The following is a 23856-nucleotide window of genomic DNA, read 5'->3' on the forward strand; positions in this document are numbered from 1 at the left end:
AACTGTGGTCCTAGATTAGACGCTCATCACCGTCCCGTACGTCTTTGCCCAATCCTTAGCGTCAAATCGCCGGGCTCCTAGTGAGAGAGCTGAGCCGACAAGAGGAAGTCGCTCGCGCCCAGGCGGAACGGTTGCGCGGTCTCCTCAGGTAGTGCCATACAACGCAGCCGATAAAAACAATGGCGGACAACAACAGTACGTTCTGCATCGCCCAGAGAACGATGCTTAAAGCAGCCATTTTGTCTGCAAAAAGCAAGCTATATAGTTGCCGCCTGTTTGCAGTGCGTTCAACGTTCACGCATGAACAGTGTGTGACCTTGACGATAAAACGCATATTATGCCTATAGCCATATATTAGGCCTATACGCCATATATCTACGCCTACAGGACCTTGACAGGCGGGCTAAGTATCGAGTAGTGTTAGGGGTGTGTGTGTGTGTGCGCGCGCGCGCCGCGCGCGTGCGTGTGTGTGTGTGTGTGTGTGTTGTGTGTGTGTGTGAGTGCGTGCGTGCGTGTGTGTGTGTGTGTGTGTGTGTGTGTGTGTGTGTGAGTGCGTGCGTGCGTGCGTGTGTGTGTGTATGTGTGTGTGTTATGACGTGGGGTACAGTGGAATGGTAGTGATAGCCTATGGTTGTACATTGTACCGCGTAGCAGAGAGTAGATCGAGTCCCTTTACGCAGATCTTAGAATCTATATCTCATATCTAATTCTTATAATTCATATACCATAATCCACATATCGGTATAAACACCGTATAAAGGCACTCTAGCGTAGCTGGTACATGAGGTGGGGAATTAGAAGTTAGACCTACACCACTGATTTTTATTTAGAGTAATATCAACGACCCACAGTTGGAAGCCGGTGGATCCTGACTATATCAAGAGCTAATAATAAATATCAAGAGCTAATAATATTATTAGCTCTTGACTATATATATATATCAAGAGTACATAATAGAGATCTTTATTATGTACTCATATATATATATATATGTATGCATATTCCATTTTGAAGCACCTTTCTTTCGGCTAAGACAGACGTTTGCCCAATATACCGGAAAAATCAGGTCAGAGGTTACAAATGCGAACGCTTCATGACTTTCTGGTCCGCCTTATATGCACTCATAATTCGTTAATTTTTGATGTACGTAAGCATAGAAAAAGTTTATAGAGGAAAGAGGACTTGTAGATGAGATTGAATGACCACCGAAGAATAGAAGCACGCAGTGAAAGCAGAGCAGAGGTGGAAATTAAAAAAACGACGAGTCAGGATCGAGGAGGTGAATTAATTATAGCGTATACGTCCCTGCTTGCGCGTGTGCCTGCGTGCGCGCATCCGTGCGTTGGGGTGGGCATGGGTGTGCGCGGGTGTGAATGTTAGTGGGTTGGCATCCTTGCGTATGTGCTTGCGTGCGCGTGTGCGGGTAGGTGTGGCCGTGTGGGTGTGTATGCTTGTGTGCGTACGTGCGTGCGTGCGTGCACGCGTGTAGGTAGGTGTGAGTGTGGGGTTGTGTGCTTGTGTGCCTGCATGCGTGCGTGCGCGCGTATGTATGCGCTTGTGCCTACGCGCGTGTGCGCGTATGTGTGTGTCTGGGTGTAAGTCTGGGTGTAAGTGTGGGTGTAGGCAGATGCGCGTATGTTGGTATGTGCTACGCTATAACCAGATAGTGCCCAGAGTAAGTCTATAGACTTTAACGTATCACGACTATTCTATATGCGAGTGGCGCTCATGCTACACTTTCTCCCATAAAGCTCTGCTCAGATGTAGCCGCCGTGGTTTCTTTAGATGCAGAGCATTCTTTGCGAATGCGTTGTCACAATGATCTCAAAGTTAGAGCTATGATAATATGAACACGTAACTTGGCTATGATGAGCCATATTCTGCAAAAGTAAGTAATTTTCAGTGGTTTAAGACAAACGATTACAAGTATGGCTAATCCTAGGATTAATAATCTTACTACACCCTATACTATGCATTCTAGTTTTTGTCAATGACCTCTTTATCCTGGTCACCGCGACCCCCTATGTGACTCACCAGCACCTTTAGTGGTGGGGCATTATTCTTTCCCGGAAATCGTTTTCGGAGAAATGGTATGATATAACGCGATTTCTTGCATTTTATGCGCCAATATAAACTGCTATATATAACCAAGAGCTAATACTACCTATTATTAACAATGGTATTATTAATAATTAGCTAATAATGGTATTATCAGCTCTTGATATGACCTTGTTTTATATGTGTTCTTGTAGCTACATGTAGGGGTGATGAAAAATGACGCACAAGTTTAAATACGGGGTTGTACCTGATCTACTTAGAGGATCTATGCTGTCCGGAAATTTTTTAGAACTTTGTGTGATATTGTAAATGTCCGCATTCTAGGCAACAAAATGCCGCTTCAAAGCGTCAATAATGTCATTTGTATAACCTGAATAGCAAAAACTTGTCATAAACTGCTTTTAAACTTGGATTGTGTGTGCACACCTGACCATTAGCCTACAAAGTGTGTCACAGGAATGTTTTCCACATGCGTTACTTGTAATTGGCCTAAATGTAATTGGCGCACACGTGAGTAATTTTACTCAAGTAAAATGACGCATGCGTCAAATTACTCAACGAAAATCCGCCGCACACGTGAGTAAAATGACGCATGCGTCAAATTACTCAACGAAAATCCGCCGCACACGTGAGTAAAATGACTCATGCGTCATTTTACTTGAATAAAATTACTCACGTGTGCGCCGGGCTTTTAAAATGATGCATGAGTCATTTTACTCACGTGAGCGTCGGATTTTCGTTGAGTAATTTGACGCATGCGTCATTTTACTTAATATCGAACGTGTTTAATAATTTTTGACTCATGCGACAATTTACTCAACACTGGTACTCACAGCGCATGCGTTTAAATCATTGTGCGCCCAGTATTAATTGGCTGCACACAGTCACGTGATCTGCATCACCACTTATTCCTTGAGTAATTTTACTCACGTGTGCGGCGAACGCTGAAAATATTACGCGTGAGTATTTTGACTCATGCGTCATTTTACTTGAGTAAAATTACTAACGTGTGCACCGGGCTTTACACGCATATATGTAGACCGTACCATGCGGGCCGATAACTTGTTCGCTTTACGTTTTTTAATTGTTACAATGTAGGCCTACGGAAGATATCTTTTGTGAAATTCTGCTACATGCTCGCAATTTTCCTTTGAGCATATCTTTCGCTCGCACGGGAAAACTCATATTCTTAATTTCGTGCATGTTATTGATCATTTTTATGTGCACAAAAATCACTTGCGCATATATTTTACTGAGACATGTTCTTGAACCCAATATACGTACATGACCTAATGCACAACCTGGACTCGGGAACAAGATGCTCATGCAACGTTTGCATGGAAATTCGACTTCCTCTGGGCATGCTAGAAATCTGACGGCTCTCTGGAACTAAGAAAATTATCTGGTTCAGCGCAGACATCTCGCGACTCATCCCTCTCGTGACATAGCTCCTTACACCCCCCTCCCCCGGGGGACACTCGCCTCGGAACTGCATGGGTAGGGGGTGCCTCGTGGACCTTGAAAACCTTACCCTGTCGCAAACCGCGTTGCGCCCTAAAATACAGCCCGTCCCAATATACAGCACTAAAAAGTATTGGGTTGTTGCTACTTGGGTACTAGCTGTTACAAGATTGCACACTTCGGTTATGTCCTGTCCTCCTGTCAATATAGGCATATATTGGTCCAATATTGTTGTGCCAATATTGGGCCAATATTGGACCTCACCACGAAGTCCAGCAAAAAAAATCCCTGTATGGTGCTCCGCTCTCGCAGGTCTTCGGCCCGCTCGGAGCTCCGCTATTACCATTCAACTTGATAACTCATTCGCGATCCATCTCTCATTTGAGCAACTCTTGTCGAGACCATGCACAGGATGTAGACAGCCGCGCACTGTGACATTAGATACAAATATGTCACCTAACATAGTAGCGGCAGAGTATAGGCCCGTACTCATTCGGCTTACACATTTGGCACGATGGCATGAACAGATATTATAGGGTCTGCTACTATTCTTTGAACAGTTTATAAAGAGATGGGCGTTATATGCATTCCCTATAAATTTTTAGCAGGCGACTGGGAACTGTTCAGCAAGCGACTATAATCTCTTCAATATTAATTAAAGCTATTTTGTTACTACACATGATGATGATGTCATTGCTATTAATTACACCATATAATTATGCTCTTGCTCGATAACAGCAACGAGTACCGAGCACTGGTACCGAGCTACCGAAGTACCGAGCAAACGTACGTGTCATGTACAAAAGAGGGCAGCACCTAATCATTATTCGAAAACGAGGCTCCTGTCCTTTCGAAAATGAATGTATATTACATTTCTTGATACTGTTTTCGTTGCCTAAATGCAATACGTGTATCTCTGTTCGAATTAGGAAAACTCGGAACTATGATAATTCAAGAACCAATACAGGTACGTTCATATTTGTTTAATAATTCCCTGTAACCATAGACGTTAGTCATTGAAGTTTGAACATATTCCGACTGGGTCCAACTTCAACATTCAACATTACAATACAACTACTTGAACTAGGGCTGAGAGGGTCTGTCCCCCGGAATACAGGGTACTGCCGGAACGTACCTTGGGTACGGTCCGGTATACCGGAACGTACCCTGGTACTATCTAATATGCCGAACCGTACCTCGCCTACTCCACTAACGAGTCTAGGGAGTCGCCTACGCCTACTCCCTAACCCGAACCCTAACCCTAAATTAATCCTAACCCTAACCCTAATCCTAACCCAGGGTTCTCCCTACGTTGCGCAAACGGGGCGCGCGCGCCCCGTTTGGGAAAACTCCCCCCTGTTTGAATCGTTGCGCCCCGTTTAAATTACCTCCGCCCCGTTTAAATTCCACCACAATAAAAGTTTGCCAGCGCGGGAATCGATCGTCAAGAATTGCCGTTCGACCAGGACATCCGACGCGTGTATTTTTACCGTACCACGCATGCACTGCAGACAGTACACAAGTTAACCTGACAATGCACAGTTAACCTGTCACTAACTGTACACCGACTCGGCTATCTTATATACAAGAACCCCAAATACCGTCTATGGTGTGGTGGCGATTTTACGCATTAATTAGTCGTACGGTAAAAATACACGCCCCCCGGACCCCCCTAGTTTCCCCCCCCCCCCCCCCCCTCCCCCCTGTTTGAATTTCATCCTGGGGAGAACCCTGTAACCCTAACCATATCAAATAGTGACCAGGGTACGTTCCGGCAGTACCTTGGGGGACATAGACCCTATGACTATGAGCACAACGCTGCCTACCGCACTAGCTCAGTAGCGCTCATAGGGTCTATGTCCCCCAGGGTACTGCCGGAACGTACCCTGGTAACTATCTGATATGGTTAGGGTGGTTCAAGGATAGAGAACATAGGTCCCAATAAAACCAATGTCATTTACATCAATATAAATATAATATTATATCAATATAATAGGTTAGGGTTATGGTTAGGGTTAGAATTCTGGTTAGGGTTATTGTTAGGGTTAGGGTTAGGGTTAGGCACATTGGTTTTATTGGGACCCATGTTCTCTATTCTTGGGCCGTTAGGGTTAGGGAGTAGGCGTAGGCGACTCCCTAGACTCGTTAGTGGAGTAGGCGAGGTACGGTCCGGCATATTATTAATATTAGATACCGTAGTACTTAGTACTACTAGTACTACTAGTAGTATTACTATTACTATTAGTACCAGCAGAGCATGCTCTGGTACCAGGGTACGTTCTGGTATACCGGACCGTACCCAGGGTACATGCCGGCAGTACCTCGGGGGACATAGACCCTCTCAGCCTCAGTAGCTGTAGACGACATTACATAATTATATAGTACATTATTTGTGTATTAATACTAATACTCTTAGTAATAGTGTAACTTGTGGTAATGTACCTATATGTAATATAATATATTGTATGATATACAATATATTACTATATAAACAACTGCTGCAATGTCCATATATAATATAATGGTACATTTACCAAGAGCGTATAACTATAAATAATAAAGAAGGAGAGCGTACAACGGTTAAATGCTGAAACCATGTTGCAGTATTAGTCGAATTAATAAAACTTTCCCCGTTTTATTTTGACGATTCTTTGCAGCATTATTGATCAGCTGTCCTACCTTGTTAATATAAAACAAACCGCATGTCCCTACAATGCCCCTACGCTGAGATAATGAGCGGTGAAAATCTGGCATTTTTGCCGAAAACCGACTCGAGATACCTGCTGACTGCGACTGTCTCTCGCTTTGAGATGACTTCGGGAAACCTCGCGTGTTTCCGTCAATGATTGACAAATGGAAAAAATGACGTCTGTTATTGATTGCCATAGTGATGACCCCCACCTGTGCCCACCTCACGCTGGATGTAGTAAACTCTGTAGTACTGACGTAATGAGTCGGCGCTACCATGGCGCTACACAGCAGCGACCGGAAGCAACACACTGGCCACAAAGCGAGAGAGGGTCGCAGCAAACAGGGATCCCGAGTCGGTTTTCGGCAAAAATGCCAGATTTTCACCATTCATTATCTCAGCGTAGGGACATTGTAGGGACAAGCGGTTTGTTTTATATTAGCAAGGTAGGACAGCTGATCAATAATACCGCAAAGAATCGTCAAAATAACATGGGCAAAGTTTCTTAATTCGACTAATACTGCAACATGGTTTCATTATTTCACCGTTGTACGCTCTCCTTCTTAATACGCTCTTGATAATACTATATAACGACGACACTCTGCCAAACTATAATCTGTCTAGAAATTGTCGTGTTGCTAAAACTAAAACTGATTAGTGGTTGCGCCTAATACTACTACTAACTCTAACTCTAACTTCACCGTAACATAGCTTATACCGAACCCAACTGTAGCTGTAACCCTAATCAAACATTTACAAGTATTGTGGGTGTGTCGAAAGTTATATAGTACCCGAAATGTTTATGATGATACAGTCAGTCTTCTGACCCAGTACAGTAGAATAGTACTCTACAATACAAGACATTAGTGAACTGCATCAATGAGAAATGTGTTGATTCTTGTTTGAATGTGTGTGGTCATGTAACATCAAAGACAAAATTAAGATAAATATTATTAGGCCTATATCTCAGAATATTAACATCTGCTTACATCAAAAACTTGACAAGAAGTACACCTCTGTAATATTAGGAGTTTAGACAAAAATATTTGATGCTATCTTGGCCAGCAATAATTTAGCAATAATCAAGTACTTAGTTTCAACTTATGCTAGTCTCATCAGGATCTTCTAATTTTGCTTCCTCTCGAAAGGTGTTGCTGAGCATCACTGACTCTGACTTATATACGTTTGGTTTGTTGTGTGGGGTGTAGGGAATATGTCTGTGATTGACAGGGGTATGCCCAAGTGGGTGAGGCTATTGTCTGTTAGATGGGTGCACATATGAAATCATGCTGTGCAGCATGAAGTCCTGCACAGGTGTGTGAATGTTGTCCACTGTCAGTTAGGCTGAAGGGGTCGTTGTCGTATCAGGTACTACAGATATGTACCCGAGGTACGTATATATGTATACACAAGTTAACCAGACCTGTATCTTCTCAGCATATTATGTATGTGTTTACATAAACATACCTGCCCCGCGGGCAGCATATGAAACCACGCGATAAAGTACGAGAATGTCGTAAACCTTCAAAACAAGAGAACAAACGCCATTTGTAAATGTTTGTTTTGGTTTATGACCGTTAGATAAGTAAGTTTTCTGATGTATTTTCCATGAAAAACACATATTTTACTCATTAATATAACATATAATATCACTATAATTGCAATTCTTTGTGCAAATGTGTTATTTTCATCTTAATCTTAAGTTATGAAAGGGTCTGGGCTTATAGCTGCCGAGTTTGGTTTAGTTAGGAAATGATAATACGATTTGCGTATCGTCATGCGTATATAGCTGACCTCAGTGTTTTTGGTAGATAATTCGGGATTTTGGCTACAAGTCATGGAGGCTGACATCTTGCCAAATTCCAGCCAATCAGAAGGCGCTAAATTCTTCCTATGTTATACCGTTTTCCGGCTTTTACGACAATACCACGTGGCTGAACGAGACTTCCCGCCTGGGTACATTTATGGAGCGCAGCGGTACGGTTATGTAGAAACAACATTGGTCAGGTACACTTGTGTATACATATATATGTACCTCGAGTACATATCGGTAGTACCTGATACGACAACGACCCCATCTGCGTCAGTTAGATGGAAATGATCTATTTCGTTTGGTATTGGTCGGTTTTTATTTGTTTGTTTGGTATTGCTCAGTAGATTCGTGGTGCTTGGCACTATGGTGTTAGGCATGCCGGCATTATGACATCTTTTGTGGCGGTCAAGGTGTACAGGGATCGTATTTTATTTTATTTCTTAAATTCAGCTATGCCATTTCTAAAACACATTCAATGCTCCCTTGTTAACAATGGATCTATCGCCTTGCGCTGGAATTTTCGCATATTTGCCTATGTTTTACATAGAATGTTCACCTACACACAATAACATAATGATATTTTTAGACATTTTACACACTTAGACGAGACACTTTAGACACTTTTTAATTTGTTAAGCCATTCTTTCTCATATTGATGTGTTTTTTTGTTGTTGTGCATCTTTACATTCTTACTTATTAATTATTAAATGCAGGCCCTCTATTGGTCGTTACCATTTGTCATTCAGTTAATCTCTAGTGTAAAAGTGTCTGGCACAATTATTTGTTTCAGCAGTATTTTTTACTTAAATATACATTCCATAGAGCTGGGTTTATTCTATCAACTTTCTGTTGAAAAGTTGATGAGGTGATCAACTTTTCAGCTAATCTACCGAAAGTCGGCAGTGTAAACGTAAAAGTTGAGAGATCAGAACATGCTCTATTTTCTCAACTTTTGGTCAGCAAGTTGATCAACGTTTTGCCATGCAGCCACTCAGATAAAAACAATCGGGTGTGTCCCTCCACCCAGGGGGAGATAATTTCCGCACCTGTTTTTGCTATCAGTGCTACACAAGGCTACACCTGGTGAGAATTAATACATGCAAAAATGCGTACATTCATATCGCTCCGCACGCACACTGCGGGTGAAATGTTGAAACGTTTGCTGACTCGCGGTTGATAATGTAAATGCTTTAAACATCATATAAAAGTTGAAAGAACGTTGCAAAGTTGATCAACTTGCCAACTTTTCAACAAAAAGTTTATACTAAGTGTAAAGCCAGCTTTATGCTAGCGTCATCCAATAATTTGTAAACACTTTTGTGACAAGCGAATCTTGCTGTTTTGCAGGCAGCCATTTGGCATGCGTTGAACCATTATGCTTTCACAGATGCAATATTCCTAGCAGAACGTCTGTATGCTGAAGGTAAGTAATGCTGTAGCAGGGGTAGAAATTAAATTTTGAACAAGGGAGTCCAACGGACTCTCTACCCATAAAAAGAGGGAGTCCGCAGCAAAATGAGGGAATCCGCAGTTTGAGGTTCAAAATTAAAGATATTAACAATAACGCATGTGCTTATTTTTAAGATTCATGCAGTTGCACATTTGCCAAATTTTCTTTGGACATTAGCTGAAAAAATACAGTAATTCCGCGAGGCCGTGCTCTAGAACGAACTAGTTAGTACGGCAGAATTTTCAGGGAGTCGCACGGACTCCTGCATATGTCAAATCAGGGAATCCGACAGTAAAGCAGGGAGTATTTGACTCCGGACTCGCACACCACACGTTAATTTCGCACCCGCCTGCTGTAGGCCTTATATGAATGCCCAGTGTTATAAATAGAAGCCCATCTCCCATTATGGGACGTGGAGCAAGAACCCCATATCTTTTTACAAAGGCTGGCCAATTTTTATGGATTTTGCTATAGGTTAGATAGTATAAATAGAAATTGTCGAAATCAGGACTGGTTGGGGTTTCAGACTGCTTTTCTGTACTAGAATGCCTAACGTGATGCGTTGATGGAGGAGCACAGTGTAAGAAAGTTACAGTTGTCAGATGAATTTTATCAAATAAATGAATAATTTTTGATAAATAACTAAATGATTAGATAATTTGTGAGAATCAGTACTGGACAGTGTATCAGTGTGCGCATATTTGTCCAGATATTGTATTCTAGAAACAATATCAAGGAATAAAAATGAACCTTTGATGCTGCGAATTCTGGCCTTTAAAAGAAGGAAGTATGTCGTCCGAAGTTTAAAATTGAAGATAATAGTATCTCGTGATCCAAGTTGAAGAAATCACTGCAAGGACATAAATTATCATGTTATCTGTGGTACGCTACCTTTCAATATGTTTTTAAGTTACTGGGAACAGTATTGTATTCAATATTTTGTATTTTTGGCTAGAGTTTTTTTCCGGTCATTTGTGTGGAATCCTTCTTGCGTATGTCAAATGAGGGAGTCCAAAAGTATAACAGAGCAATTTACGCTTGCCTAAATAAGTTTAACCTATGCAGTATGTATGATATATGTACAAGATTTTCTTACCTACTTCAATTTCAGTGAAATCTGATGATGCCCTGTTTCTTCTCGCCACCTCATACTATCGAAGTGGGAAGCCAGGCAAAGCATACTCGTTGCTGCAGACACGAGGCTGCCCTACTGCACAGTGCAGATATTTAATGGCCAAGTGCTGCATGGACATGGACAAGTAAGTAAACATGACGTGGCCATTGCGTGATCGCCTGCTGTTGGTGACAAAAATGTCTAAAGTATCTCATTTTCAGGACGAATGTGAATGAAAATTTTCTCAATTTTTAAATATTATATAACATCATTTAGCTGAAAATGTTTATCTATTTAATTATTATATGGTTTTACAATATATTATTGTTTGAAAAGTAATAGACCTGTGAGTAAACGTATCAGGAGAGATAAGTTGAGGCTAGAAAAGGCTCATGTTAGGCAGAAGCATGCTGCAGGACAAATACACGGTGTACAATCTAAAGTCAGCAGCCGAATTTGCAGCACACCGGCTTCTAATGAAACCTCACCTTCTAGTAAATTACTAACTGTAACATGTAATCTTATTTGTATACTATATTACCAAATCTTCTGCAGGTTGTCCAAGGCAGAGTCATGGCTGATGGGAGGAAACCTTTTAAGAAGTAAAAATAGTTACGAAGACTTAATAAATGAGTATGGTGATGCGGCTTGCTTTTCACTAAGTCTACTCGGAAAAATATACAGGTAAAAGTTACACACATTTACTACAAGCATATATATATATATCAAGAGTAGATAATAGGAGAAGAGTATGACACCGTTTTAACAGCGTTTTGCATAGTTTTCAACTTGTAAATATTCTATCAATATGTGAGTAAATATATTCAAACTTTACCTTGTTTTCGTCTATGATTCCCTTAATCATATGACTCCACCAATTTACCTGAAAATCGTATGTGTTCTTCAAAAAAGTTCTTTGAATACGACACGGTTTCACACAGTTTTAACAAATGGACGCATCTCCGCGGCCAAACTTTGTTATGGGATTAGTGTTCTATTGTCTATGACGGAACGCTGGGGGCTGTGGTGGATATTAGGTAAGCACAGTAACAGCACTTGTTTCGCTTCCTTATCATCAGGAACACGATGGCAACACTGCTAAAATCAGCTGCTAGCTCGCCGTGAGCACACATGTATTTTTAACACGCTGGAAACGCTACACGCTGAATACAATTCGATGACTAATAATCCCCAACAGCCCCCAGCGTTCCGTCATAGACAATAGAACACTAATCCCATAACAAAGTTTGGCCGCGGAGATGCGTCCATTTGTTAAAACTGTGAAACCGTGTCGTATTCAAAGAACTTTTTTGAAGAACACATACGATTTTTAGGTAAATTGGTGGTGTCATATGATTAAGGGAGAATCATAGACGAAAACAAGGTAAAGTTTGAATATATTTATTCACATATTGATAGAATTTAAATGAAAACTATGCAAAACGCTGTTAAAACGGTGTCATACTCTTCTCCTATTATCTACTCTTGATATATATCGATAATCGATATATCGTTATTATTATCAAGTCTTTAATGCATAAATTCAATACATATACATGTACTGAAGACAGTCTTTTTCTATGGAGAAAGATATGATGGATGAAATAGTGTTGAGCAGTTAAAGTAATATAAAATATAGTGATGTATATATATATATATATATATAATATCATTTGTTTGTTAAGTAAATTTGTAAGGATGTGTTGTTCTAAGTGCCGTTATTATTATTTCAGTAAAACAGAGAGGGTGGCAAAGGCAGCTGAGCAGCTCAAGAGAAGCCTAAAACTTAATCCATTTCTCTGGAGTAGCTATGAGCAATTATGTAATTTAGGTATGCAATATATACTATTTGATCATGAATATGCGCTCTGTACATTTAAATGTGTAAGCATATAAGTATGCATATCTACATATATGTGTTCACACGGTTATTCAGACCTGCCAACCCTTACGATTTTTTCGTATTCCTTACGAATTCCATGATGTTTCTACGAATGTACGATCAAACTGAAAAACTTACGATTTTTTACGACTTGTGAAAATTAATGTTTTTTGCATTGTGAGCCGAGAAATATCTGGCGATTGTGGGCGCAGCAACATTGGATCACACGTTCACGTTGTTCTCGCATGATCCAGAGTTAGTCCCATCATTCATTGCGCGCATAACATACAAACAAAATGGCCGCCTGCTGCAAGAAAAGAAAATCCTTACTATTTTCATGAATCACAGGTTGGCAGGTCTGGGTTATTGGGCTATGTATATTTTTTTTTTCTCAATGGGGCATGGATGGTAATGCGGTAGCCTCTCTGTTTTACTGCGGTTGTTAAACCTGTACACACACGCACAGATACTTGTCCACGTATTAAGTTGTTGTTACTGCCCTCCGAGATGGGGTGGAGAGGAGCTGTAAAGGCATGTGTTGCTTCCAGGTGAGAAGCCAGATCCGGCGAAGGTGTTTCAGCTGTCGAATCTGCAGACGTTTAGCTCGTGTCAGTCGGCGTATTCGAGCACGTGTCCCGCGCCCACGCCCACGGCCACCCAGCAGCTGCCACCAGCGACGGACTCCACCCCTGTCATCGAGCACGTGGAGAACCAGGTCCCAGTACAGGTGCAATACTACACAGCTTATTATTATTTCCAAAGTGGATCACGGCATTAGCCGGTGGCTTCTGGGTTGGCCGTGTCCCAACCTGGGACATAGGGATTTTATCCAGAATTTTTCTCAGAATGTGTGCTGTTCCCAGTAGCGCGATTTTCTGCACTTCTTGGGCAGTGTGATGGCCAGGCAGTTCGTTGAGGTTTCTTCTCAAAACCATTCTTTATAGAGCCAAGGGCTCCAACCACCACTGCCACAATTCTCGTCTTAGTTGTTATTATTATCATTATCAGCATCATTATTATTAACAGGCATGAGAATTTTCCGCGAATTCGCGGATTTCCGGGTTTTGGTTTTCATTTTGGTCATTCTTGAGATCGATGCAAAAAACTAATAAAAATTTGAGGGGGATAAGGTTGTCAAAATCGAAGCCATTTTTAATTTTAACTTTATAAAAAGTCAAGAAAAGTACGTCAAAAATAAACAGAAGTGACGGAACTCCAGATAAATATCGCGGGGTATCTATGTAATGTAAAGGGTTTTACCCTAGATTCTCATGCGTACCGAAACTCGGTGACAGTGGTTCATAGAAAATGACAATTCAATGAAATATTTCCTCCAAAAACGTCCCAACCTGCTCTCATGCCTGTATTAAATCTTTATCATTTATTGCATGTAAATCAAATTCAAATACGTGTAATGAAGACAGTCTTTTGTATTGAGAAAAAATCTGATATGTGCAATAGTGTTGAGGTACAATTGTACAATTAAAATGACTGGCACATTTTTATCAGGAGTATATTTGTAAAAAAAAAAAAAAACAGGAATAGGAACTACTAACAATAGATGTTAACATTATATGGTATATCTGTGACAAGTTATGTAGAATTGTGCATTAACTATCTGTTGGAACAGATGAGCTAGATCTTACATCTGGCAGTAAGTAATAATTACGCTTTAGATATTGGAAATATGATATAATCTGCTGATAATTAGCTGTTATAAGTGCAAGCTTTACTATTTACTTGTGGATCTAAATTGTTTATTGTAAATGTCATGAGTGTTGATTTGGATAGCATAAGAAGGTAATTTGTTGAGTTATTTAAGCTTCGAATGATGATGTTCAAAACTGTTCTACGCTTAGTATCGATAACTTAACTTAACTTATCGTCTTGGTCTCCCGATGGGGCATAAGGCCATATAGTATCAATGAGTGCAATGTTTATTTATACACGTGAGCTTACTTGTATATACGAGCTCTTGTGTGGCAGGAGACGCCACCGTTCTCAGACGCTGTACAGACCAGGTTGATGCCATCAGTAGACTCGGGTCTCAAGCAGTTGGGAGATCAGGCTGACCTGTCAATGAGCGACATGCCACAAGTGCCGATGGTGCCGCGGTGCGTTGGGAGGCCGCGACCGAGGGCAGGACGCAGTCTGCTGGGAGGACCCACTGCACTCAGTCCCTTCACACCAAGGTGGGTGCTGATTCGATGACAACTGTTAGTGTTTCACCCCGCGAAACACGAGTCAGGTCGTGGCAACACGTTTGCCTCGTGTTGACTCTGTTTTTATTTTGTTAGAAATTAAACGAGGACAGTCTGCATTTCCGCAGTCTTAGTATGTGTTTATAGTACAATACTTTACACTTGATTTGAACGAGAAATTCAGAGTTTGTGTGACTGTGGTTAATTTCCTGTTTAATGCAGTTCAATGGCATTTGTTGTAAACAGCAGCTTTCATTACAATACAACCTGTTTTCATATCAGTATATAATTTTGATGAGAAGCAATTTTTATAATATTTGACCGTGTATGGTAAGATAACATTTATGAAAGGTAAATGCTTCAGTTTGGTTAGCATTCAGGGTACAAAAATGTCGTAAATCAATCGGATACTAAGTGGTGAAACACGTCAAATCTCAGCGCAGGACAGTAGGTGCATTGTTAACGATCCACTATTGAACGTGTTAAACTGTAATCTTTATAACAACTCCAGCAGTTGATACCATGGGTTCTGTCGTCTGATGTCGTACGACGTGTATGTTGCACACTGTTTTGATAACTTTTGCTGTTCATTTGTTCATCGGCGTTGCTACGATTGCAGCTTTGGTGTATTACCTTTGGACACCCCGAGTCCGGCGGAGAACCTAGGTACATTCATCACGCCCTCTCCCACACTCATACACGTTGAGACACACGGTGGCCTAGGACTCGGCATACCAGATCCCAAGGCACCGACAAAAAAGGTAGGAAAATGTCTGCACTGTGTGGCAATGCACTTGAGATTGCATGCAACCGTCGGCACATTTCGGTGTGTGCACCTGTGTGCGCCTGCATGTTTTGTAAAACATTAACCCACATATTGTGTATGAAATATATGTAGATTGCTTGTGTACACAGGCCTATCACAATGACATTTAACAACTCCTGAACGTGTCAAGATACGGTTTAGAGCTTGTAGAAAATGGTTCTATAATCACAACTTTATGCTTAGTATCACATTTTTGTATTAAACATATAAGCTGCGTTCACACGAGATTCACGGCCTCTTTGGTTCCGTACTTCTCTGGTGCTGAATTCGGCTGAAATATCGTGCTAACACAACTCGGAGCGTTCACACGAGAATCGAGGCTTAGCTGGCTAGGTATAATATAGACTGGTACCCGGTCGACAGTTTCACACGCTACACTAACGTCGTGTAGCGAACGGGAACCAGTCTAGGTAAGCGCACTACAGTAAGAGGCCTCGAATTGCGTTCACACGACAGACAATACGCGGCCAGCGTGGTGCCAAATGTTTCAGTACGGTACTTGCTAGGCCGTGTATAAGTCTTGAATATTTTTACCGTGTGAACGTTCAGTACGGAACTGAAATCCTCGTGTGAACACAGCTATAGACAACACAACTGTTTTAAGTATCACCATAATTTGTTTAGAATATATACTGTTTTGTAATAATGGTAGCATGTTTTCTTTTTACAGACAATGACAAGAAGAGGCAGTAAACCGCCTGTGTTCAGTCAGTCAGGAACTAACAATACATCAGTAACAAGTGCGCAGCAATCTGGGTATTTATTTATTTATTTAAAATAAAGATTTCAGACAATTTTCCTTACCACTATCATATTTTCCCAACCGTTGCAATATTCACTGGTATTGCTTGCATAACATAAAATGTATACAGTAAAGCTTATATGCCTTAGAACACTTGTACATCGTTACTTTCACCAATATATGCAACATCTGCATATGTCATATGCGCAAGCAATAATCAGATTTCTGTTGTTGCAGCCTAGGGTATAGCGCAGTCACAAATGTGCGACGTAGTTCCAGACTCTTCAGTAATGCTAACTCTGTCAAGGTGAGGTAGTGTGTTGTCAAATGATAAATGATTTTGTGATACTTTTCACATATTAAAAGAATGAGGTTGTTCTCTAAGCACTGATAGACATTGCTGTCGATGTCAATGTTCACATTAAATAATGACAGAAATTCAATGTCACTGATTGCATGATTCAGGAGAACAACAAAGGCAATCTGCTATTGAATGCAGCTGGAAAGAAGAATAGAACGCGTGGGAAGAGCAGTATCACACAGCCCAGCTTTAATGAACTGAACGAGCTGAACAAGCCAGAGAAACCCGAGACAGTCACAACTCCTCAAGCACAGGCCGTGGGTCTGCAGAAAGCTGCTGCCGGTATGTAAGCCATAACAAACACAACAAGATTTTTCCTCCTTTCCAACAAGAGATGTGGAAGCATAGAGGACTTTTATGCGATGTTCACTTATCGATCAGTTTTTTAATTATTTTATATGTAGAGCACATTATGTAACATTGTAGAGTTTTTCCGTGATATGAAATATGATTTACGATCATTCCACCTGTGGTTCTGACGTTTATACATCGTGTTTCCCGCCAGAGGGCCTGATGCTGCTGCTGCAGAAGATGGGCAAGGCTTACTCGTGTCTCGCACAGTACAACAGCAAGCAGGCCATTGAGATTTTTGACGAGTTGCCTGCGCATCATCTGAACACGGGTTGGGTGCTAAGTCATCTAGGCCGTGCGCACTTTGAACTAGCCGAGTATAATCAGGTAGGCGCCTAACATTGACCGACCGTCTATCTTGCGATAATACCCTCGTGTAATTTCAGGTGCATGTTAATGAAATGCGCATGATATTTTAAAGCCATTTTTTGAAATCTGATCATTTAAAAAAAAGAAGCACAATCTGAACAAATTTCACCGAAATATAGTCTCACCTCATAGCAGATATATTAGTGATTACATACACCAACTTGAAAAACACTATGAATTTATGCTGTTATAGCATAGAAAATTGGAATTCAACACGCCGTAACACCATGGCATATTTGATTATAGCGACAATTAATTTGCAAATGGCATCTTCAAAACAAGTGCACCCATAGTGCACCTAATTCAAACAAAATGGAATCTGATTCTGTGTAGTTCACTCCGTTTCTATTTCTAAATTAGCTGATATCTTGCGCTATCGCGAGATAGTCCGAGATTCGCAAGAAATGGCGGCAGTAATCCAAATGACGCTGATCACGAGACTGGTTGGAAATTGGTTTTGAAATACTGGCTTTAATGTAACGTTCTATTTGTTTTTGCGCCCAGGCGTGTAAATATTTCACGGAGGTGCGCAGAATGGAACCGTATCACCTGGAGGGCATGGAGTATTACAGCACTGCCCTCTGGCACCTGCAGAAGGAGGTGGCTCTCTCTGCACTCGCTCAGGAGCTGTCCGACTGTGATAAGGAATCCCCAGAGGTATGAGTGATCCCGGTGCCACGGGCTCCCGGGCCCGAGGCGTGTGTTATTCTAGCCACTTGTGTTCACGTGGACGGGATTCTTGTTGCTACTTGCAAAATATTAACATGGCTGTTGTATTGTTTAGTTGTACCATAATGTGAAAACAATTCGTATTTTAAATGTGGTGAGGGTTATATGTGTTCAGAAAATCATGAATTAAATAAGTGGTGAATCATTGTATAGGGGCCTACTAGTAAATAGTAGCTCAATTGTTACATGAAGCTATTAGTGTGACAATTACTGTTACCTTAATATATGGAATGTCACTATTATACCTTCATCAATATGTTGTCATCACTATATCTTTAAATTATTTATAATCTAAAAATATTTGTTATATGACTAGTATTTATCTGTTTTTGATATTGGTGAAGGTCCTATCATTTGTCCACTGCAAAATTAGTGTGTTTACCTATAAATGCATGCAAAGTCAATGGAATCCTCGGTCGACTGATTTGACTGACCATGTGTGCTATTTTTAGCCGATCGACTAAATTTTACTTTGTGAAGCCGTCGGACACAGAATCCTATGCATATGTATATCATGTGATTTATGGCATACAGAATATGTATTGTCATATGATAAAAACAATGATAAAACAATTGTTGCCTTTGGGAATTTGGTCAATAGTTTTTAACATGGAGGAACCTTGGCCTTCGGCCGCAGTGAATATTGGTTCTTGCAGGTTAATAGACGCATGAATTGATCTCACCGAAAAGGCAATAATTGTGTAATATTGTCTTGTCTGTCTGCTTCCAGGCCTGGTGTGCTGTTGGCAATTGTTTCAGCTTGCAGAAGGAACATGATGCTGCAATCAAGTTTTTCCAACGAGCCGTACAGGTGCGTTCAGGATAACGTGCAGTTGCTGCCTACCTGGTTCACGACCATATTTATAAGTCTCAGTTGGGTTTAGAATGCATAGACATTTACTAAATGTTCAATTAATGTCATATTTAGAATGTGAAATTCAAGTATATTTGGTGAATTTATACTATAGATGTATAATTGAGCAGCTAACTATATACTCTAAAACTTGACATTTCTTACATTTTCTACTTGTCTTGTTCAATATAGGTGGATGCCAGCTTTGCATATGCATACACACTACTAGGTCACGAGTATGTTTTGACTGAAGAGCTGGACAAGGCCATGTCATGCTTTCGAAATGCCATCAGGATAGACCCAAGACATTACAATGCTTGGTATGCAGATTTTTTTATTGTCCTTCATCGTCATGCAGTAGTTTTTAGCTCACATTCGTCCGTTCATCCGTCCGTCAACATTTGGCTACGGTCAACGATAACTTGAGAACCGTTTGACCCACATGTTTTAAATTGCATACAGTTGCAGGGTGCGAAATTAACGAGAGTCCGGAGACAAATACTCCCTGATTTACTGTCGGACTCCCTGATTTGACATATGCAGGAGTCCGTGTGACTCCCTGAAAATTCTGCCATACTAACTAGTTCAGTTCCGGAGCACGGCCTCGCGGAATTACTGTATTTTTTCAGCTAATGTCCAAAGAAAATTTGGCAGACATGCAACTGCATGAATCTTAAAAATAAGCACATGCGTTATTGTTAATATCTTTAATTTTGAACCTCAGACTGCGGACTCCCTCTTTTTGAGGGTAGGGACTCCCTTGTTCAAAAGTCAATTTCTACCCCTGCAGTTGTTACTCCTATGGGAGAGATGTGAACGTCCTATTTTGGAGCACGCCAGTTGACCTACTTTTGAGCCACGCCCACTTTTTGGCAAAAATGGAAATGGCCATAAGTCAGTTCAGGTTAAACGGATTTTGCTAATTTTTGGTATGTGAATGAATAAGGACTGGCCCCAAAACATATCACAGGGGTTTTGATATTTCTTAAAAATTATGCAAATTAGGTAGATTTTGTTAGTTTCACTATGCATTTCAGTGTCTGCCTACGGTCACCGATAACTCAAGAATCGTTTAACCCACATGTTTCAAATTGCATACAGTTGTTACTCCTATGGGAGATTCGATCACATTTCGGTCCGTCATAAATGAAACACTTACCAAATTTTAAATATCATCTCCCTCTTCTATCACACCCAATGTGAGCTATAGTGTCATTGACACTTTCATTTTCTTGTTGGTGTTAATTATGTCTGTATTGGATGTTTACTTTTTACACAGACTATTAGATTCATCATCCTTTGCCCTGCATATTTCAAGAAGGGAAGGCAGTGTATCGGGTTATACTACTACAGCAAAAATATTTATTATAATTCTAAACAAACACACTGAAACCTCAAAATTACAGGATTAGATAATTGATTAATGTTGATGATATTTATTAATTGTTTGCAAAGATACCAGATCAGATTTTTCATTATTTAATGGAATTATTACTAAAGATATCATTGTAAAATATTACAGTTCCAAAGAAAATTCTGTTCTGTTCTTGTTGTTGTGTGTTATGTTGTATTAGAGTGAGAATGCCTTTAAGTTCTGAGAAACATATAACATCATAAATTGTGATGATCATTGTCTGTATTGTAGAATATAACTACGCTTTCTTATAATGTAATTAAAATACATGTTTATATCGTGTATAGTGTTGCAAACTTATCTGCATGGTAAATGTCCTTGATAAAATTTCATAAATCTGTTCATAACTACCTTATAATATGTATAACATTTTAGGTATGGTGTTGGTATGATATATTACAAGCAAGAAAAGTTTTCACTGGCAGAGGTGCACTTCAAAAAGGCATTGTCCATAAACCCACAGAGCTCTGTGCTCATGTGCCATATTGGAGTGGTGAGTCTTCTTTAGACAAGCAGTTGTCTAACCTAATGCGTTTTGACAATGTTGTAAATTAACTGCACAGAACTCTGTTCTCTTTACTGTTTAAAACTTACTTCTGGTTCATTTCATAAGATCTTATTTTTGTAATGAGGAAAATGAGAAATAGAAGAATTTTTATCCCATATTACTATTGCATCTATCAGATCTATTCTCCATAAAAAAGACTGTCTCCACTACATGTATTTGTGTTTGAATTACATGCAATAGAGATTTCATAATAATAATAATAATAATAATAATAACATGCTGCTACAGGTTCAACATGCACTGCAGAGGTCCGATCAGGCATTAGCAACGCTAAACAAGGCAATAGCAACTGATCCAAAGAATCCACTGTGTAAATTCCACCGGGCATCCATCCTGTTTGCAAATGACAAGCATCAGGATGCGCTAAAGGAACTAGAGGAACTTAAAGAAATCGTACCTAAGGAATCACTAGTTTATTTCCTCATAGGAAAGGTATGTCTCATTGGATTTCACGTTGATTGATGCAGCAATTATGCCCTCTCGATATTGATCTTTAACCTTCGATTGTCTGTGTGTTCCTTTACGATTTCAGTGTTTTGCAGTTTTGAGATGTAGAAATAATGTCAAGTCATGTATTGATAAGGTGCAGCTGCTTCAATCAGAATGTCGAGCTGACTCTCGCATACTTATGTCAGCATCAATGACTCGATTTTTCTTTCTGAAGGTGCATAAAAAGCTGGGCAACACTCATTTAGCCCTAATGAATTTCTCGTGGGCCATGGACCTGGATCCTAAGGGTGCCAATAACCAGATCAAAGAGGCGATTGACAAGCGCTATGTCAATGATGATGATGAACCCAGTGTTGGCTTCGACCACGACCAGGCAGAAGGTGACTTAGCATAGGTGTAGATCAGTTCCTGCTAGCTACTTAGTAATATAGTATTGTATAGTATATAGTAGTATGGTATTGTAGCTACTTAGTATTGTTAGCGTCTCGTAGTAATATTACGTCGTGGTGTTGTGCTTGAATACTGGAATGTGTCAGCGTGCTGTTAAATTGACTACGTGACGAATTTTCTATGGTGTATATTTGTAAAAATTTTGTTGCAATTTTTTTTACATGAAAACTAAGTACTAACGGCACTAAATGTATCCTTAAATTCTTACCTGATAAGATTGTTTTTCAACTGGTTAAAAATCCAAAAAATCTGCCGATTTGATATATTGATCATGACATTAAATGTTTGCTATGGGCTATGTATGTGTCACGAGTGTTTGTTCACATCGAACGGAATAGCAAAATGGGAAGTATAATGCAGCAATTTTACCATTAAAACTGAACAGAATCACTTACATTTTGTGAAAAGGGGACATAATTTTTATACTTTTACTATTTACGGTGACGTAATCACTTTAATATAAAATCCGCATTCTTACTTTCGCAGGTCTGTGTGTTTAGAGCTGTCGTGTGTTTATTCGCAGGAGGGGAGGAGAGCCTGAACTTGACGGACATGTCGCACGAGAGCAGCATCGTCGATGCGGATGAGATGCATCTACATGCGATGGAGAGCGACGAGAGCCTGTGAAGCTCTACCGCTCTCAGTCTGCACTTCTTCCTGCCATGAACTCCCGGAGCATTGGTTGTCAAGAATTGATTATTGTGAACCGTATTTCCCATGTTGGCTATAGTGAAAAGCATATCCAAGATCAGCTATGCGTTGAAACCCATCTCATAGACCAGAGTACCGAAGCTGCACCACTGTACTGGTAGGCGTACTGGGGCTGAAGTGCCGGTGTAGCAGTACTGGTCACAGCTTCTTGTTGTTGTGCCACTGGTAACTGCATCCCAACACAGGAGTACTAATAGTCACTTACTAATGTAGTGGTAGAATTGTCTTAAACGTAATCGCATTTGGTTACCCGATGTAGAATACATGTGCACGAAGCAATATCAGAATGAGAATGAATTCTGTAAATGAAAGATTAGGATTGGGCAAACAATCAGAATTTCAGTCAAATCAATTGTACTGCTGGAAACTTTGACAGCCGCTGTTGCCAACGTTGCTACCACCTGCTAAAGCACCCAGCTAGATCAGTAAAGTCGAGTGTAGTTGGCAGCTTTGGTTTACCTACAGTCTGTCCCACAACTCCATCGTCCATGCAATATAATAATAAAGGTATGCTGGCCATTAGCATGCTGCTGGAAATCTATTAAACTAGCTGATCTATCGACCCTCGTCTACCAGCTTGCATGTAAATATAGTTTGTGAAAATTTGAGAAATTGCTGTGCTATACTTCTTGCTTTCTACACCATTTCATTGAACATGAATTAGCTGTGGCCCATGAACTGTTTTATTAGTGTGAATGCTATGTTAGAAAGTCACAGTACCTACACGTGTGTGGTTGCTGCTATACCATAGCATAATCCCTGGCTAAACGTGGTAAATGGATGCAAGAGTTAGTGGGACAGACGCACACTGATTCATGCGCTACCATTCTGTGAGTCTTCTTATAATGTGCACTAATGATGTAGTTTTGGTAGAATTTCTATCGAATCTGTTTTTATAGCAGCCATTCCTATCTATATGAAGAATTTCATTGATATTGTAATATGCTGCAGTAAGCTGACAATATTCCGGAGCATCTTGAGCTGTTGTGGAACTTTTTGAAAGTTGCCTGCCTCTGTTTTTCTAGACTTGGTAGCATTTCACGTTGACAGCGTCGGCACCATGCCGGCCCGGCCCCCCCACTCCGAGGTCGGAGGGACCGCATGCGCGTTCCCAAAATCTCCGGTAAAGGGGTATTTTTCGCGCGACAAAATCCGGCCCAAGAATTGTAAAAAAGGGGGGTGTATTTGACTTTTCACCCGGATATTTCTTTAAAAAGGGGGTGTTTTTCCTCTCTCTCTTTTATCTTGAATATCATAGAAAACTTTATCAAATCCCGGGATCAAATTCCTGAAATTCCTGCTAGTTTTGAAAGCTCATTCAGGATTATTTAATTTTGAAATGTAAAAATATTGCCCCCTAGTTC

General features: G+C 40.4%; 1 protein-coding gene across 1 annotated transcript; it reads left to right on the forward strand.

Annotated features, from left to right (window-relative positions):
* Positions 1 to 4364: 4364 nt before the first annotated feature.
* LOC106815026 (cell division cycle protein 27 homolog) lies at positions 4365 to 23631 on the forward strand. Its single transcript, XM_014819446.1, has 19 exons — positions 4365 to 4486; positions 9369 to 9444; positions 10583 to 10730; positions 11141 to 11269; positions 12319 to 12416; positions 13016 to 13194; positions 14454 to 14659; positions 15288 to 15429; positions 16165 to 16250; positions 16474 to 16543; positions 16702 to 16879; positions 17103 to 17275; positions 17822 to 17974; positions 18777 to 18857; positions 19092 to 19219; positions 20689 to 20806; positions 21110 to 21313; positions 21546 to 21711; positions 22305 to 23631. The coding sequence occupies exons 1-19, from the start codon at positions 4463 to 4465 to the stop codon at positions 22406 to 22408; spliced, it is 2463 nt and encodes an 820-aa protein (XP_014674932.1). The 5' UTR covers positions 4365 to 4462; the 3' UTR covers positions 22409 to 23631.
* The last annotated feature ends 225 nt before the right edge of the window (positions 23632 to 23856 follow it).

The sequence above is a fragment of the Priapulus caudatus genome, unplaced genomic scaffold (genome assembly GCF_000485595.1).
Source record: "Priapulus caudatus unplaced genomic scaffold, Priapulus_caudatus-5.0.1 Scaffold1024, whole genome shotgun sequence".
Classification (NCBI taxonomy): domain Eukaryota; kingdom Metazoa; phylum Priapulida; class Priapulimorpha; order Priapulimorphida; family Priapulidae; genus Priapulus; species Priapulus caudatus.

Bases quoted from the DNA above. Each gene is read 5' to 3' on its own strand.
- LOC106815026 (XM_014819446.1), top strand. From the start codon at position 4,463: ATGATAATTCAAGAACCAATACAG. The intron at 16,544-16,701 runs GTGAGGTAGTGT...TGCATGATTCAG, and splicing joins GTAATGCTAACTCTGTCAAG to GAGAACAACAAAGGCAATCT. The intron at 21,712-22,304 runs GTGACTTAGCAT...GTTTATTCGCAG, and splicing joins CGACCACGACCAGGCAGAAG to GAGGGGAGGAGAGCCTGAAC.